Source organism: Pieris rapae, chromosome 4 (assembly GCF_905147795.1).
Source record: "Pieris rapae chromosome 4, ilPieRapa1.1, whole genome shotgun sequence".
Taxonomy (NCBI): Eukaryota; Metazoa; Arthropoda; class Insecta; order Lepidoptera; family Pieridae; genus Pieris; species Pieris rapae.
The window spans coordinates 2,881,884-2,901,632 of NC_059512.1; the positions used below are offsets into that span (position 1 = coordinate 2,881,884).

The 19,749-nt window shown below is 31.8% G+C and overlaps 1 protein-coding gene across 1 annotated transcript; it reads right to left on the reverse strand.

Annotated features, from left to right (window-relative positions):
- Nucleotides 1-1,858: 1,858 nt before the first annotated feature.
- Nucleotides 1,859-17,824, reverse strand: LOC110997000 (G-protein coupled receptor Mth2-like). Its single transcript, XM_022264927.2, has 9 exons — nucleotides 17,225-17,824; nucleotides 12,056-12,236; nucleotides 10,413-10,604; nucleotides 7,839-7,917; nucleotides 5,610-5,791; nucleotides 5,042-5,213; nucleotides 4,273-4,458; nucleotides 3,481-3,613; nucleotides 1,859-3,029 (listed from the first exon to the last, which is right to left on the reverse strand). The coding sequence occupies exons 1-8, from the start codon at nucleotides 17,633-17,635 to the stop codon at nucleotides 3,484-3,486; spliced, it is 1,533 nt and encodes a 510-aa protein (XP_022120619.2). The 5' UTR covers nucleotides 17,636-17,824; the 3' UTR covers nucleotides 1,859-3,029; nucleotides 3,481-3,483.
- Between the last annotated feature and the right edge of the window lie 1,925 nt (nucleotides 17,825-19,749).

Sequence of the window (19,749 nt, forward strand, 5' to 3'; positions counted from 1 at the left end):
TCGTTTGAATTAGATCATATTTTTGGGTGTTGGACTGTTAAAAAGATTACTATGCCAATAAGCGATTTGGATGGCTTGATTTGCGAACAAGGTTGCCACAATGTTTCTATATATTCAAAACTTCGCTCAAATAACCTTGGTACATGCTTAAGCTTTAGCACTTCTGCTCTCAGTTATAAAAACCCAGAAAGCGTTAAAAACCTCATTCTATTTGAGGATAAAAGCGCCAACTATCACAATTACACCATGAATAGTTTTGCAATTCAACTGGATCCATTTCTCAATATTAAGGCAGACAATGGTACGTACACACTTCATAAAAGAGACGGTCAAATTTGGAATGCACTGTCAAAACTCATGAATTTCTCCATTGACGTAACGATGAATGAACCTATATGGAAGCATGACTTTGATTATATTACAAACCTGCAGGAATTTGTTTCATTCACCCAAAGAAAGAAGGATTTAGTTCTTTTACCCATGTATCAGTTTGACGTGATGGTTGTTGAGTTAGATAATACTGTGCCTTTACAAGACAGTGGCGTCTGCTTTATGTCGCACCGGGCGGGTTTCGAAACTATTGTATTCGATTTAAAGTTGTTTAAAAACAATATAAAAATAATAATCGAGTTTCTGCTATGTTTCCTATGTACTTGGATAGCATTTATTATCTTTAACATAGAGCAGACGCGAAGATTTTCATTCGATCAAATCGGTAAGGACTTCGTTAATTCGTTTAGAACTGTGCTTTCTATAAGTGTTCACAAACCACCGAGACGTGGTTCTTTCCGACTATTTCTTGGAATTGCCATCTGGAGTTTCTTTGTACTAAACTTTACGTCGCAGGCGGCGATCGTTTCATTCTTCTCAGTATATAAGAAGGGAAAAGAAGTTGATACATTCGACGATATTTTAGAGAAAGGTTACGTAATAGAAGGGATATCATCCCCGGATGTTGTATTACCAGATACCGAAGAGAAGTTTAAAATAATTAACAGCAAAGTGGTTGCAGTTCAAAATATGTACATATGTCCTGAGCGTATGAAGAATGACAGTCAAAGATTTTGTTTGGTGGATTGTGCTTTGGGTCGTTTCCTAGAACGAAATTTCTTAAACAACGGAGAGCAATATCTTCACATTGCAAGGCAGGACAGAATACACAGCCACTACTTGGAGATGATAATGCATAAACATTCGCCGATGACCGGTCGGTTAAATAAATACATGCAAATGATGATCGAAGGTGGTTTGATCAATAAGTGGATAGACTACAGATTTGATGATATAAAAGAAGAAGCACCAATTAAACCGCTATCAATGATTGATCTGAAAGGTATATTCCAGGGATATTGTATGGTGTTGGTTGTATGCACAGTGATCTTTTGCGTCGAGGGGTTAATAGGAATCATACGCTGCTATAAGAAATGTAATATAAAATCATATTTTTAGGATTCATATATAGGTTGTTTGTTGTTTGAAATTAAACAAAGAATATTTGTTGCATTATTATACTGACGTAGTGGCCAGGAATTTCCTATAATAAATAAACGTAGTACTTTAAAATATCCATTAAAAATATGATGAATTAAAATTCTGGTAAATTTAAGTATAAATCATATGATAATGGCTATCTTTAATCCGTGTCACCTCAAACCACCACAAGTGAATCTTTGTAGCTTCGTAATCTAATACCACCTGATAATAAGCATTGTCATTTTGAGTTGCACCGTCATAATTTAATCACCTCGGAATAAGTCATATATGTGTATGTAATTTTATTTTAGCTATTCCTCTAAAGTGGAAGCAACGGTGACCAAAGACAGTGCATCTTTTAATTGAATGAATAAAACAAATTGTAAACATTAAAGCAATTTATTAGGTAATAAAGACGTGAATGACCATGTATAATTTAACTTCATTTGCCACGAAACACATAAATAAGAGGTTTTAGGCGAAAGTACCCGAGAACTTTTGGTTCTTACATTTGCAGCGTGTTTGTTGTGCCTTCTACTCTTATTTATCTATTTCGTTGGTATGTCGCACATTGATGATTTATTTTAACAGCTCACGTTGTATCCTAAACCAAAGTATTAATTGTTAAGTAAACATCACAGCTTAATGTTTACAATAAACTTTTGTATCGCTTGTCCAACTTGCCATAAAATACTCTGGTCTAAGGCGTGAACATAACAAGAGATTACAAACAGTAATCTTCGAAATAACAATCAGTCTAGTAGAACACGAAGCGAGTGATAATACATTTAGTGATTTTATTTTTTTTTATTTTTTTCTTTAGTATTAACAATACTTATAGATTAACGATATTTAGTACGTAGGTGGGTACAATAAAACAATTATTACATACCTACATAAAATGCCTAACATTCATAACCATAAGCGCATAATTAAAGAAATAAACGCACATCTTAGATTAGGCAATACATAATAATCATTAATCTAAATACATCTTAACAAATTATGTAAAGTCTAAAAGACAGATAATGGTGTTAATATTTAATTTTGATGTTATATGTACAGAATAAAGTTGCGAGCGCTGACTCATTCATTAATTTTTTATTTTTTCCCCCATGGTAGTCTTTCGACCATACCGCCTAGTCTTTCGTAGAATTGACTGTCATTGAACTTATCTAAATGTTGTTTTTACCGTGTACGAAACACGTCCTTTTGACAACAAACTTGTCATTTTGACAATTTACTCACATAAATATATTTTCCTCCGTGAATCTCAACTCTCAAATATAAGAAAACTAACTCCATTATAATTATGCTTAGAGCTATAAATGCTATTTTGTTCATTATGTTAACTAAGAAAATCGCTTACAACCACGACTAGTACTTCACTGAGTCAACTAAATTACTCTGTTTGTCACAATTCGATAACTAGAAACGAAAAAGTATTTTAATTAAAATAACACAATTCAACTTACTTTTTTATAAGTAAAAGCGTAAAATCTTAAACTTAGAGTGATGGCTGTTCTAATTCGAACGTAGGTGCATTACTGTAGAAGCTGGAAATAAATAGACTGAATGAGAAAAGAGGTTTTACTTATTGTACGTATATACTAAAATAATTGATTTAATTACCAAGAATGACATTAGTTCTAGGAATTAAATCAAGAGATAAATTACTATTGATTCGAAGAATGAAGAAGAAGACTTTCTTCGAATGGTCTAAACGTGAAAAGAAGTGATTCTTATCTACAAAGTGTTTAGAGATGAATTATTATAATCGTCCTAATTGATTCTAGATATATGCCTTTCCACAAAAAAATATCTCTAAGAATTAAATAAAAAAGGATACATAATAATAATAATAACCGTTCGTAGTAGGTAAACATAGTTTGTGTATAACCTTAAGTTGCATTTAGGGTCTATTAAGTTAATACTTTAAATTTAAAATGCCTAGGAGAATAATTATTATAATTACTATTCCTACTGTATGTTCCATGGTTAACTCACAAATCAACGGAGATCCTTAAGTCGTATACCAGTTTCGTCGTGCGAGATCCTAGTGTCCTCTGTTTGTGCCGAGCTGGACATCCACCGTCCTGTGCTTGTCTCCGGCATACGAACTCCTCGGAGCCTCTGCCACCTTATTATTAATTAAGTAATTTAATTATTAGGTAATTTTTTTGTAAAATAAAAATGTATACACTTATAACATGTATATCTTTAAAAGCTTAAAAAATCTGCCCAAATGCAAAAATATCGCATGTCTGTTGACCGTAAATTAATTTTACGATACAGAAATATTAAGATTTTCCTGTAACTATAGTCACATATATTATTATCATAATATATGTGACTATGTTTTTTACGCTGGTCAAAAATTGGCTATCTTTGGAGTTTTTTCTATCTAGCGAAGTTATTTGAATCGACCTATCGGAATGAATACATAAACTACTTAACTCCACCATATATTTTTCCATTTTTCCTACTTCAAGAAATTATGACGAAATATGGAAAGAAACCATGTATACTTTTTTAGAGTTAGACCAGATCGGTCCAATTTTTTTTATATCCTTTCGTGTTTGTCATGTTTACCTACAAATGCTTGTAACATTAAAAAAAATTCTGGTACCAGTACCAAAGTACCAGTGTGCCGAGCGTTGACAAGCTGTTATAAATAAATAAATGATACGCTGATTACGATTAAGTACGATTATGATGATGCGAATTAAGATTTATAAGCGGGAAAATATGTTGAACAAAAGACAAGTTTATTAGGCTAAATATTGTTACATTACTCACTTCTTAGTAACAAGGTTGCGAACCTTGTTCTTCCACACGAATATGAAGAATATGTAGATGCCAAGGGCGATGTTAGATAAATCTATCAGTACCCAATACCAGTTGGAACCGCCCACAGCGAAGCTTATCACTTCCACGGACCAATTCACGCCCATCACCACAAAGAGTTTTAAATAAAGCCCATATCTGTAATACATAAAAAAAAACACTTTATTATATTTTGTTTATGCAAATGGAAATTTATATTTCCATTTTCTCTCACAGACAAAATAAATATCTTTTTAGGCTTTATCAATGGATGTAGAGGGATTATAAGTGTTTCTGCTATTAAAAATAACATGGCTATTCAAGAAGAGACTCTGAGAGCAGATAAACGTCCTTCGCGTCCTTTTGTTTCTGCGAGATAAGTTTTGAGTCAATCGTGAAAAAGAGATGAATCTATATGAGTAAAGGGTAGCTTTTACTCTTCGCTTAAAATAACTTACTCACGCCAGTGTTCAGTCTGAGAGGGCATTTTCAGTTGCTGGGTACATTAGACAGCACTATCAATACTCTTAGCTTCTTAAGAAGTTATTCCAAAATCACCCCTAAATCATCTGTGATATTTTCTTCTATTTTCAAGATTGGAATCACCAAGATCTCGCGAGATTGTAATTCCCAAACCCACGAGAACTCTTATTAACAATTAATTAACAATCTTGACTAAAGATTCCATTCCCTAGCTCACACACACATAGGAAAGCGCCAGAGATAAATAATATTTATTTACCTTTGTTTATCTTTTTTCAATTTGTCACTTCGCGATGACTCGGCACCTTTTAATATAGCAGTTTCCTGACGAATCGAACGAATGCGATATGCCGTAATTGTGAAGAGCACAACATTGCAAATTACAAGCAAAAACACGGGAATGAAAAAGTACACCAATTCGCTCATCCAATCTGAAAAACAATGGATGTAACTGTATAAATTGGAAGAGATTTTATTATATTTTATTTCAGGTACTTTTAAACTAAAATAAAAGAAGAATGTATAAAAGAATGAGATAGAAATATAAATGTTTAACATTTATATTTAATATATATTTTATATTTGTTATGTAGGGGTTTCTGTGTGCCCTTTCTTTCATAGGCCTTCTCCTAATCCCATTAGTCTGCACTGTGCCTTTCTCCGCCATCTGTCATCTACCAACAAACAGAGATGTACCGCTACGCACGACAACATTAACATTAAAAACTTTTATTTGATGTTCTATGAAAGGAGTAGCCTACTCTTTTGGCACTTGACATACTCTATATACTCCTACGTGTATTAGACTTCTTCCTTAAGGTACATACCAGCAAACCAGCATCTCTGCGTTCCAAATCCAGGTGTTATCACACCTGCAGGCAGGTTCTCACTGTACTGCATAGCAATTGTTATCGCTGTGAGGACTGCTGGTACCCCCCAAGCATACAACCCATATAAGGCAAATCGCTTCTTCTCCCGACGTTTGTTCGAGGTACCCCTGTAGCCATGGCTGTAAAAAGTTTTTGTTTATAAGAAGAGGACACAATGGTGAAATACTTTGTTATTGCGAGGAACAATGTGCTTGTCAAAATGTATTTTTTTAGCGAGGGATTTTTTTATGATCTCCTGACCTTGACTTTCTTTTAACTACTTTTAAACGTAAAGAAAATTAACTTCAAACATAATATAGCCTATCCCCTAGCGGCTAGCCCTTAGCCCTTGGCCCCCTAGGCCCTAGCGACTTTATGGATATAAATAAATATGAATCACAAAACATAATGGTACTAAGTGCAGAGCTCGATTGCACTGCGAGTATTTTTTTTATGTGTTCCTTGAACTCTGAGGTTGAAAATTGAAAAACAAAAATTGTTTTATTTAATACTTAGGTTTATATTCCGGAAAAGTCTCTGTGGGCAAAGGAAAATGTTTCATATATGTATTGGTAAGTAAGTAGCTACTGAAAAGTTGTGCTAAATAGAAAAAATATATTATGTTCCCAATTATATGAAAGCGAAACAAAGTTCTCGGGTGCAACTGATACTACATAAAGATTACGTAGATATTGCATTTTTCATTTTTAGTTAAATTACATAAACCCAATTTACCTGTTAGACGTTTGTGAGGACGAAAGTCCACCGATCCTTAGGAATAAGCATAGGAAAAAATTCACGATTTAAATAATCATGCCATAACATAATCGTGCTATTTTGTACATGCCAAATACCTAAATAAGAATTGAGTACAACTTTGTTTACCTTCAATTTGAAAACGTAATAGGTTTAAAAATAAACTATTTAGTGGAACAGCTACCGATCAATATGCTATTTAAAAACTATATACATATAATAATGAGTAGGTATAGTAGTAACTCTATTAGCTAACGACAGAACATGCTACAGAGAGGTCGTTCCTATATTATATTTACGAATTACGGTTTGTAAGAAACATCCTTTTAAAATCCTGAGTTACAAAAGTAATTTATTGTAGGTGCAGTATTTTGCAGTGCAGTTTTTTTTATATATTGATGATAATGGAACCTGATGTTAGAGCTCATGGACACTCAATGCGGACTCGCGAGTGCGTTGCTGGCATTTTAAGAATTGGTACGCTCTTTTTTGATGGATATTAGTTTAGTGTGCAATAGGTTTTAATTGTTAAAAAAATCCTTAAGTTATTCATATGTTAAACATCATTTGAAGAAAAATTATGCCTTATATTTCAATTTGATAACAAATATGATATTGCTTTATTCTTTAAATGAAAAGCATTCAAATATCACTGCGAGTAATTGAACGAATATTTTGAATGAAAATAAATTTAATTTACGTTTTGATAACGTTATTTTTTATAACTGGAGCCAGAAAATATTTTTGATTGCGAATTTCCACAGCACAATTTGCATTTTGTTTCTATTTAAAATCTTTTGAGTTCTATTGCTGCCAGTATTCAGACTTTACCATATTTTAACATATGATGAAATTTCCGAGTTGTATTCGTAAATAGAATATAGGAAAAGGCTGTATAAACAACAATTGTCGAAAGAAAGGACCTTCGAAACTACCTACTGGTCTGGGTGAAATGCGACAGAAGTTGGTGCCACGTTTCTGGAATACATTTTTCATTTTATTTATAAAAAATCCATGCATTTTGAATTTTAAGTTGTAGCGATCGATACTTGGTACAATTACTACATATACTCAAATTTTTGGTGAATCTATCTATTAGTTTTGAATAACACTATTAAAATGTTAAATATTTTTGTATACATTTGTTTTCTTTATAATCTATTATACAATCAAAAAACAGCAGTAAAAGAATGGATAAAAGGCTTGAAAACCTGTCTGTAATGTAATTGTGTACTTTAACCATGTATATTTCAAAACAATAAAAATGGCGACATACATATGACTTTTATGCCACTAGCTACACTTCCTACTACTAGCACAACTCGCTTGCGGTTCATACCTTGCCATCCTTAGTTATTGCGTCAAAGATAATAAATCTAATTTATTGTCTTTTCTCCATACTCATTAGATATTAAAGAATATAAACCTTACCTAAAAGTTCTCCATATATCGATACACATGATGTTAAGCCAGAAAAAACTCGTTTGAAAAGTGTAGTAGACGATGAACGCTGAAAATTGTCGAAAAATTAATGATTGGCACCTTAAATAAATTTAATTTTAATACATATATGTAAATTATTTCTCATTACTAACATTATACATTTTAAAAATCTAAGATCAACAATATCCGAGTATAGTAAGTACATATATCTTAACAATCCGAAATCTTTATTTGAATAAACAAAACCTATAAACATTGTGTATTGGATTTTTTTTTTGGTTTTATTTAATTTTTTCGTATTTCGTATAGTTATTAATAGCAAAAAAATGCAACCAATTAAAACAAATAAAAACCAGCCGTTCCCGAGTTACAAGTGTTCGAAATAACCCAATTTAGTTTTCAGCTTTATTTTCATAGACACTTTATTCATCTGTGAAAAGTGAAACAATTCAAAAAATAGCATCTGAAAATGTTTTCTTTTAAACATTTGGTTTTGATTCGCGCTGTGGACGATCAGGCGTCTGTCATCGTATTCTTTGATTTTCTTTAGATATACTATGAATATAATTTTTGTGTCCATAGTTTGAATGATTTAAATTTCATGATTTCGATAAGAATTCGAGTTGCTCTCTTCGATTTTTACAGAAGACCTCATAAAAGAAATTTATTAGGAAAAGTAAATCGTACGACACTCATAGTTTTAAATAGTTTTTATTTAAACTCTATATTAGTCTTTGATATCCACGCGTACAACATTTTTATCAAAACCTTTATATAAAACTTTTTTAAGACGCATACACGCGAATTTATAATATTACTTTACTCAAGCTACATAATCCATAGTGAGTTGGGTATGAATTTAAAATGAGTGTTGAATACATATTAATATTTATCAAAATGGAGTCAGAAAATTAATATAGACTTATATTTATTTTCTTTTCCAATTCCAAATTTTATTTTGTTCTTTTTGGAGTTGAAATTCTAAGAAAGATATAATGGGTGTCACTGTAACTGCCCTTTGTAGGCGTCTTTTGTCCCTCTTGTATATAAAAAAACGTTTGTGCCTGGTAGACATTACCGGTGACCACAGAGCCGCTTTCTTGGGTCAACGAAGAAACATCGTAATACAGCGAAGTGATGCTGCTAGCATTAAAGGTACACTGCCACTGAACCAAGCTCTTTAAATGTAATTTTCTATATATGTATACATTTTTAATTACTATTATTACTAAGTAGATTAAGCATATATATAATATAGTAAATACTCTATATTTGTGTTAAATAAAATCAGTAGGTACTAATTGTCAATGTTGATAGAAAGATACACGCTATCGCTGCATTAGCATGTCACGGGCAAGGTACTTAGGTTAATTACATAGTTTATTGTTGACAGTATTTTTGCAGCAACACATTGTTTACATATCGCTGTTTGTATATAATTAGGATCCGCTTGTGTCATAGACCGAATACTGATTTTTAAAAAGTAGGTACTAAATATATTAAAAAAAGCTATTGTTTTGTCTTGTTTGCTTGTCATGACTCAATTATATATCTTAAGATTTAAAATGGTTCTAAACCAAGAAAAATCTTTCAGTTATTTTTAGTTAAAGTCTAAGTATTTACAATATTTTTAAGCTATTCAATAATAATAATAATTAAAAATAGATACATAGAAAATTGAATTTAAAAAGCTTGTTCCTGGTGGCAGTGTACCTTTAATGCTGAAAGCATTTCCTCACTGTATTGCGATACTTTTTCGTTGAGCGAAAAAATCTTCAGCACCAGCTACCAGGTGTTCTATTTACCAAGCGCCAACATAAATCTTTCATTAGCGCCACAGCACTTGAACCCCAAGAGTCTGAAGATTACTTTCCAATATATGGATCGTTCCTTCCTTTCAATATTCTATCCATAAACTAAAATACCAGTTGAAAATTGCTTGAATTTTTACTCAGTAACTGCAACCATTAATTATGTTTACATAGCTTTATTCTCGCAATTTAATTAAAAAATATAGCAGCCTGTTTGCAGGTAAACTGTAATTTAAAAAGTTTCCTGCTGTAACAATCTTTTTTAATTTAATTTATGAAAGTCTAAAATAAATACGTGTATATTACGTTTGCATGTATGTACTTATTGTTCAGTTAATAAATTACGTTGACAGCACTTCCTTGCATATATAGTGCGACATCGATACGCCTTATTGTCAACAGGGTGGGCTGTTAAAAATCTCACTCAAATTGCCTATTACAAAGTCATAATTAACCTAATTACGAAAAAACTTGACACGCCTTGTTAAAAGGTAACATTATATTAATTTTGTTTGAGTCATTAGTCCTGATATTTAAATTTCATTAATAGCTTGGGTGTGCCTTAATAGGCATATTTTTATGAGTGTATTTTTCTTTATAAAGTGAAAATATTGATTACTGTTATAAAATTCAATTTTTTTTTACGATAAAATTATGTTACTAAACAATTGTAGCGGCAATAGCCACAGCACAGCCTGGAGCGAAACTATGACCAAAAAGCCCCTAGACGTACACTGCTTTTGTTACTCACCTATTATATAACATCCGGTCATATCAACGCCAATCTTCCCAAAGTGCAGTTTCAAGTAAGACAGGAAGGAATAGGCAATTATTAGTCCACCGCAGTACGCCATAAGACATAGGCCATGTAGATTCCGTAACTCCGGGATGAACGCGTACACCAGGAATGTTGCCAACAGGAACGGAATTGATATCATTAGACCTTCGGAAATCAAAAAGAATTATACAAGACGGTAGTTGCAATGTTATCTATTAAATAAACAATACGAAGTCAGTTTACTGATAATTTTTATCTGCATCTGAAATTCTTATAAATTACAACTTAATTTAACTGTTGATAATTTCTAATAACATAGTACTATTTAAACTAAAGTAGGTACATAATATGTTTTTGTTCATCACAGCGTTGATGAATTTCACAGAGAATCTTGAATGAATCTCAAGTTCTTTGACTAAGGGGTCATAAATGGTTATAGAAGTTTGTTTAACTGAACTCATTAAAACTACTGGAATTGAAAATTGTTTTTCTGTTAGAAATGACAGTTGGTGTACGCCATATCAAAATGACCAAGTACCACGCGAGAAAAAAAATAATTCGGTTGAAAGAAAACCCTTCTGTTTACAGAGTTAAAATCCGTTGATTAGTTAACTAAATATAATCAGGTAAAGATTTTCTTACAATAGAGTTTATATAACTTGGAACAAATAAAAACGTAACTAGTCCATATTTTACGAGAAGACATAGACATCTATGTACTTTTAGTAGGTAAAAATTTATAACCATCAATCTTTTACCGTACTGAGTATTTGAGTATATATTGATTACAATGAAACCAATTACGTTCGTTTATTATAACAATAATATGTTTATAGGATTATAAATGTATATATTGCGTTACAGACTGCGGACGCCTGTCAAAATGCCGGGAACTATAAATACGTAGATTTTCAATGTTAGGGATTTGTAATGACACCCCATGGCGATGTTAATGGCTCGTAAATTTGATGGCTCACGTAGGTTTGTTAACGAAATCAAATATTTGTCAGCACTTAACCTTATTGAGACTGTTACAACACTTTAGTCATCTTTTTACGTAATGGTGAACCGTGACTTAGCGCTATGTAAGAAATCCAGAGTTTACGTGTTTGATTTCCAAATTTAGACAGGTTATGAGCATAAAACAGATAGCTAGTTCGGTTAAAGCACGTCGTAAATCCAGTGGCGCTATAGCCTTTTAGGTCTAGCCCTCAAATTATTGTATCTGATTCGTGATCATTTGTTTTTTCTAAGAGGTATATAGGTAGTTAGCTTTCTATGACTGACACTGGGTCAAGGGCCAAGGCGGTTTCCACACGGTGTTTTCTTCCAAGCAAGTGTTAATACACAATAAAGACAATCGTGTAAAATAAATATTAATACATTTTTAATTATTTGAATAATTTGTTATTTTACTTAATTTTTTTTAAGTCTATAAATTTGTTGTTGAGTTGTATTTTATAATGCGCAAACTTTAAAAGAAAAAACACTTTTTTTATGATTTATTACTTATATGAACCCCACTTTTTAGAAGATGCCGTAGGTTCGCAAGATAACTCGAGCCTAGCAATGTTAACCCACTTGCAAAATATCCGTCTTTTATCGTCATTACTTACCTATACTATAAGCGATAAAAAGCGCAGGACTGTCAACATCCTGTTGGGGGTCGTCAGGGTAGCACACACCCGCCACCAATATCGGCTCTATATGAGTAGCGTCCTGCCACATTTCAACACAGTATCTTGCAGGTGGATGCCACTGAGGCCTGTCATCTGCTATCTCATATAATGTCCCGTTCTAAAAAAAACATTCACATTATATTCTTGTATTCATAAATATATATTATATTTGTATGTATGTTGTGAATTGTTTGTGGTAAGAGTCTTGTTGGTTGGTCTTGTCAGAAATCATACTCGTTGTGTATATATATGAATATTATAAAAGGTTTTATTTTTATAATGGAGCGATTTTGTTTAAAGAGTGACATTGTTTTCAAAATATTTAAAAAATGTCCGTGCGAAGCAAACAGAGCTAGCAGTCTCTCTTACAGTTTATTTAAAAAGATTATAAGAAAAACGGTTATAAGAAAGATCGGACATTCAATAAATTCTAGATCATGCCCCAAATCATTGTTTATTATTGATAAAAAGAAGCTTCGAAAATAAACTTTTAGCGAAGATAGTTAGGCTTAATATAAATAAGAATGTATAATAAAAATGTATAGTAATGGCTGATTAGAGATTTTGATTATTTAACTTCGTGTGTCATGTTCAGTTCCAGGCAAAACCAAGACATAAATTTAATTGTTATTTTTTATCGCTTCGCTCTAAGGAATCTCTAAAAAAAATTCTAGAAACAATGTTGCTTTTAATAAACGGAGAACTACCAATATATTTAATATTTCCTGTAATTATTAGAGTTCATTACCAAGTAAAGTAAGCCAATTTACATGTATAAGACACTTGTAATTAATATGAAATAAGTAAAATACAAGGTTAGATAAATCTAGAAATTCATTTAAGGAAATACAATACAATTGTTAAAAAATTTTTGCAGCCAAATAAATTTGTCATATAATTTTCAAAAATAAAATGCCTTGCTTTACGTTATAACGTTAATGAAAAATCGTATGATTGTCAAACAGGGAATGTGTTACATCAGTTCTAATACATAATGTAAGGAACATCGGAAAATAAACCACCATGTAGATACAAACATTTCGATAACCAAAAACGTATACGTAACAGAATGTTTAAAAAGGAAGTCAATAACAATAGAATAGGAACATAAACTAAAAATAATGATCAATGCTTCCTATTTCATTTCTATATAAATGTACTAAACGTGAGTCTACATAAAATTACGAACAACGTACGTGTACGTCGTGTTAATTTTTGCCAATAATTTCCTGCGCTTCCTAAAACAAAAGAGAAAACTTAAGAAAAGCGCTGTTTTCTAACACGCTTTTTAAAGTGAATCTTTTTATCGGCGTTGGAAAAAAATTACCGTAACATTTTTCGGAAAAATTCAATTACAATGTCTAGGATAATAAAAGCCTTTTGTTAAACTTTATCTAATTTGACTTTATTTAACCAATTTCTGTATATTTGCCTTATTTTTCGAAAAATACACAGTACACATAAAACAGTACACGTACACATTTTTAATTAATTTAATTTTAGTAATATAACTACTAATTCGACTTAACCATTTATTTTGCTTATAATAAGTACATTAATTCAGGATGGTATATCATAACTACTTGGTATGTTAAATTAATATTTAATACATTAAACTACTTAACACACAAAAGTTTCACCTCACCAAGTTAATTGTTTCATTTGACTTATATCTTTATAGTATAACCCAAATATCACATCTTGAAATAGAAACTAACAAATGTATATCTATATGAGAATGAGACGTTATAATTTGAAGACCCGTATGAAGAGAGGACACACATTTCTACTTCTGTTTCAAGGATATTTTGTAAGAGAACAAAATAACTGGAACAAAATAAAACATAAATCCTCCGGGTTATAGGATATTATGTCATGACGTGTCATAAAAACATTGCACAAGTTATTAATTCAATTATGTTTTAAAATGATATTGATCTTGACAACTTGAACTTAACCTGTTTGTTTAGAACTATTGTCAATTTGCTTAATTGAATGGCGCCATTTGAACAAGTTTCATTCACTTATAATTCATGCATTCGTATAATAAACTAATGAATATTTATGATCGTAAATGCAGGCGTATGACACAGGGTTGTACCACATAATATCTTATATGATTTTAGTTCTCATACATTTTATGCCCAAGTGTCGGCCGACTGTTCGATTTTATAAGCCTGGGAAATTATTGAAAAGTTCAACGAAGGTAGAGGTTACTCATCTTCGCCTTAAAGAAATTGTCTAATAGATATTAGTCCCATTAAAGGGCTTTGGAACACTGAATAAATTCTAAAGTATAAAGGGACTGGTTGAGGCCTTAGTATGAATTTTACGATACTTTCGTAAATATTGTTATTCGTCAACACGATAGTTTTTGACAGCTCAAATAATTACTACTTACTACACTTATTCTAAAGATGCATTCGTACTTTTGTTTAGTTTTGAACGCGCTCGTAGAGGATGCTTAGTAGGTTTTGTATACAAAAATTTTCTTCAAATATTAAGCTGCCTGATTAAAAAAAACGATCGCAGTAATAGTATTGACATTATTTCAAATAAAATTAATTGCAGCTTATCAGCCATCACGTACATATGCCATACCCACACTTTTACACCATCACACAACACAACCACTTTAGGCTTAGTTAAAAAAATTAAATCACAATTAGTTAAATGTATTAAATACTTAAAGAGAAGGCTATAACTTCGACGAGTATTTTTTTTTATCAAAGCTTGAATGACGCTTCTTACAGATTTTTCCCTTGATAGCATTTGATTTGATTCCTAAATGATAGCATTAATATGGATTATTTGTATAAAATTCGTATATTATTACGATGTCAGTGATAGAAAATTGCGATGCGATTAAGTGTGTAAAATGTTACATTACCCAAAATATAGTTTTCATAATTCCCACACATGGTAACACTAATCATGTGTTAAAATAATGACGGCTGAAATAATAAACAGTCTTAAATACTATTCGGAGCGAATACATTTGTTAGCATAACCAGACCAAAATTTTAAATTAAAACACGTTTCGTCGTGCGAAAATAACATTGCAAAAACAATGTGTTCCTTAAATATTTATTTACGTCATCCAAATATTTGGTGAATGATGGAAACTCAAACATTTGACTCGCTGAAGTGTAAATAAGTTGACCCTTTGTAGAAACGGCTTGTTTTATGAGCACCCTTTTTGAACTTATCTGCGATATTGAACACTAGACATTGTGTATGGTAAGCTTATTAAATTGAATAACATTAACACTAGAACTAATACAAAAATCAAAAAATATCTTTATAATTACACAATTTCTTTTCGCAAATGTGAGAAGACGCCTGGGTCATAGCCACAATATTTGTAATAATGAAATAATCTTCTAGTATTTTAGTTAAGTATTTGTAAATATGTATGTAGATTGAGGCAATCTTTACGCGATAATTTCCTTCATAAAATAGATATAAAATCAAAACACATATTATAACCATTTGCCCTCTAAAGTCTTAATAAATGCTATTAAGATTTTTCCTATTAGAAATATAAATTCAAACAAAAAGTCATAATTATTGGTTTTAAAGATTCAAAAGCTCAAATATATATAGAAAATAAATTAATTAATTTCGTTAATATGCATATAATATATATAAACAAAACAATATTTTATAAAACATAAAAGTACCAAGAAATGCTTGAAGATTGATTTTTAAATACGGATTTGATCTAAAGTATTTTTTTTATAATGGCATAGGAGTCAAACGAAGCAGTCATCGCAGCCCATAGACACCCATTTTTAGTGAGTGCGTTGCCTTTGTGGGCAGACTTTTTAAACAAATGGAAGCCATATTTCCCAGGGATTGTGTCAACCGGGACTCCGGGAGTCGATTCCACATTTGCCTTGATGGCAATGCCAATGTAATCTGGACTTAATACCAAAACAACACTTAGGAACACTGTCCATAGTACACTTTGTAAAAAGCCAATAACATTAAAATACATTTGAGATTGAAAAAAATATAAAAATATAATACCCGCCGTGTTTGGTAAAAATGGAAGATGCTAGATACCAGCAGGTGGTAATGAGGGTACGATTCAGGCTCGAGGCTTAGCACTAAGTGGGACTTCCATGGGGCAAACCCTCATATTTTGGACATATGAGAGTCATAGTTCTCTCTGAGCGTCGACTTATCCTCAATAATATAGCTCACATTAACGCAATTATACTACAAGTATCCAAACAGTTTAATTCTTTAGAGAACTATACTGATTTGTTTACCTGTTTAGGCTAAACTTAAATTAAAGTAAATGGCATTAGTTTTGCCAGACAACGTAAACTCTCTTTGATTTGAAATTATAATTTGGCAAACTCCGTACCGCCTAACAATGAATGTCGCACTAAAGATTAGCTGAACTTAATTTGGTTTTATGTATTATTAGTAATACATTGAATACAAAATAAATATTAAGTTGTAAACTGTTTTATTAAGAAATTAACACATAATGAAATAAGCGTCTGAACACACCCATAAATATTTGAAAACTATTATTACAATCCATTTTTTTTAAATGTGTCATTATTGTAAATAAACACTTCTTTAATCTTAGAGGGGAATAGCGTGTCCACGGGGAAAACATAAAATGTTTGAGAAATATGAAACACATAAACATTTTGTAATAAATATTTGTTTTTGTCAATGTTCAAAGTATAGTTGTTCTGCTATTCGGGACGGAGACAAATACAACTAATCGAAAATCGTTCCAACCATTCTCGAGTTTTAAGCGTTAGAACAAACCGACTATGTTTTGTATATTAAGATTAGATAATAATGTAATGTAAGAAAAATATCTTATTCGTATCTATAAACTGAATAATGTTATATGTTTACTATTACAAACTCTACCACGACCTCGTTTGCAAACAATTCTTTAGCTTCAGTACCTAGTTTTTATGGAAAACTCTATGAATTTACCAAAGATTACCATGACCCTGAAAAATAACAGATAACGATAACCATCTACAACTTGTGGTACGTTGTCCACATATCCATAGATCTGTAGTTCATATAATTATTATAATGATTACTAGGCCAATTAATAACTGTTACCTTCTGTATATAAATAAACTCGTTAGCTCTTGCACCAACTAGGTATTTTGCACAAGACAGCGTGTACTTGTAAAAGAATTGGGCCGATGCGTTGATACTTATTGCCTCCGCCCCTTTATGAACAGGTGGATTAAAAGGATTCACTTCCGTCATGATCACATCCGTACAGGATCTGTTGACATATGCCTGACCGGCTCCACAGCATTTCCACAAACATGTACGCCCAATACAGGGACAACCAAATGTACCATCTTCTAATTCGAACCAATTTCCCTTCACATATTCTACATCCTCGAATAAAATAGATTCATTTTCAAACTTCACACCCTCGGTTATATTTAATCTTTCGTCACGAGAACAAAGTTCACAACTAACTGTGTACACAAAGAAAAAAATCAAAAAGCACCTCATCTTACTAAATCACAAATCTCTATTTTAAAGAGATTTCCTATGAACATTATTAAAAGTTAATTTGTTTGAGTAATATAAATCGTTTTATCGCGAATAAACGTTTATCACGGTGCTTGTAAGGTAATGATGTATCATATTGATAAGAGATAACAAGTTCTCGGGAATAGTGAGTATAGCAACGTCGTGACCGCGCTAGTGTTACATTCAGACTGTTTGCCTGAATTCTGAAACTTCCATTTCTTAACTTTGAGGCTACGCACTTTTAGTTTGCACATGGCAGGGACAATTCACATCATATGCAATTGTAATGAATATATAGAGACCTACTCTGAAGAATAAAGATTAAATGCAAGAATATAATACAAAACATGTAATTTGTGCGAATTTTTTTACGAAATAAATAATAATAAGAGATGTGTATTTTGATAATTATAAAGGTTAACTTCAAAGGACATTCAAAAAGTTAAGATAAAATTAAAATCATGCCATTTTAACCCTTAACACCACACGCGGGGGACCTAGGTCCCCCACCGCACCGATTGTAGCAAATATTTTAAGTACTTTAAACCTGATGCGCTTGAGTTTTCGGGTATTCTCAGTGCCGCCCAAGATCTCACGGGGAGTTGATGCGCACCTGGCTACTGTTCTTAGTTTAAGAGGTATGAGTCGATGGGGGAGCCTAGTCCCCCACGAATGTAATTACGTTAGTTTATTTGTAGTATCATTTTCTTATTTATTTGCCACTTTTAAGGTTAGTTGCGCAATATGGATAAAAGTTTGATTCCCCAGCAGATAGAAAATGTCTTAAATAAGTAAGACTTAGATGAAAATGAGAATGAGGACATTTTTTCCGGAACCATCATCGAATTTGAGTGACGCGTAGTCCGCAATCAGTGATCACGATACCGAAAGTGAAGAAGAAGCGGAAAGTAGATATCTCTGAAAACGAAGACTCAAGTGACAACGATGAACAACGCCAAAACAGCAATGCTTATTATGGCAAAAACAGATATAAATGGTAAAAAGTACCACCGTCACGATCACGGGTGCCAGCTCATAACATTATTGTTCATTTGCCTGGTCCGAGAGGCCCTGCACAAGCCAAGAATGAAATGTCTCCTCCATTGGAAGCATGGTCTTCTGACTTGTCTATTTACTCAAGATATGATTGATTTGATTTTAGAACATACGAATGAAAGAATCACAAATTATTCAGAAAATCATACATCTGACTCAGCCTAGACTTACCATGTCAATAGAGACGAAATTTTGGCATTTATTGGGTTGATGTTTCTAACAGACATATTCAAATCTGCAAGAGAAGATGCTAGAGGCTTGTCGAATGTCAGAAAAAATATTAATTAGGCTATTATTTTTATTTTCATAGAAAATATGGAGACTGAAATAATGTTCCTCAACTTGACTGATTTTTGATATTTGCTAGGTACTATGTTCATTCCTCTTGTGATTTTAGACGTTTGAGTATTTTCAAAGATTTAAATGCTTGTTTTGTAATTAATAAGATTAGAGTAACTACATAAAAAGACTCAATTTATATTTTGTCCCTAATTTTAAGTCACAACTTCTTAAATTATATTTTATAAATATATATAATAATTTTATAAATTATATTATATTATATAATAAATTTTTTAGTAGTTTTTGTAAGTTGTTTTGTATGACACTAGAAATGTCTTTTTTTTGTTTAAATTTATAAATAGACACTGTTATAATATTCAGTAAGTGCATTTTATTTATTTCGTTAAAAAGAAACTGGTCTTGTGATAAAAATGGCACTGATATATAATTTTTCTTTTTGGGGGACCACGCTCCCCCACGTGTGTAGTTGCGTGGCCAGAAGTAGCGTGTGGTGCTAAGGGTTAATAGATAGATGCACGTAAGTTAATAATTCAACTGTGACGCGCAAATAATTCTAATTATAGTGTATATGTCACTGGCATCAGTATATAAGTCAATTATTTAAATATGTAGGTGGGCAGAAAAACAGTCTCAAGATTGTGTTTCCACTGGAAAGCGTTTTGAATAATTTTAAGACATGTCATAAAAAAACCTATTAGATGAAATGGTATAACAGGAGTTTAAGCACCAATAAT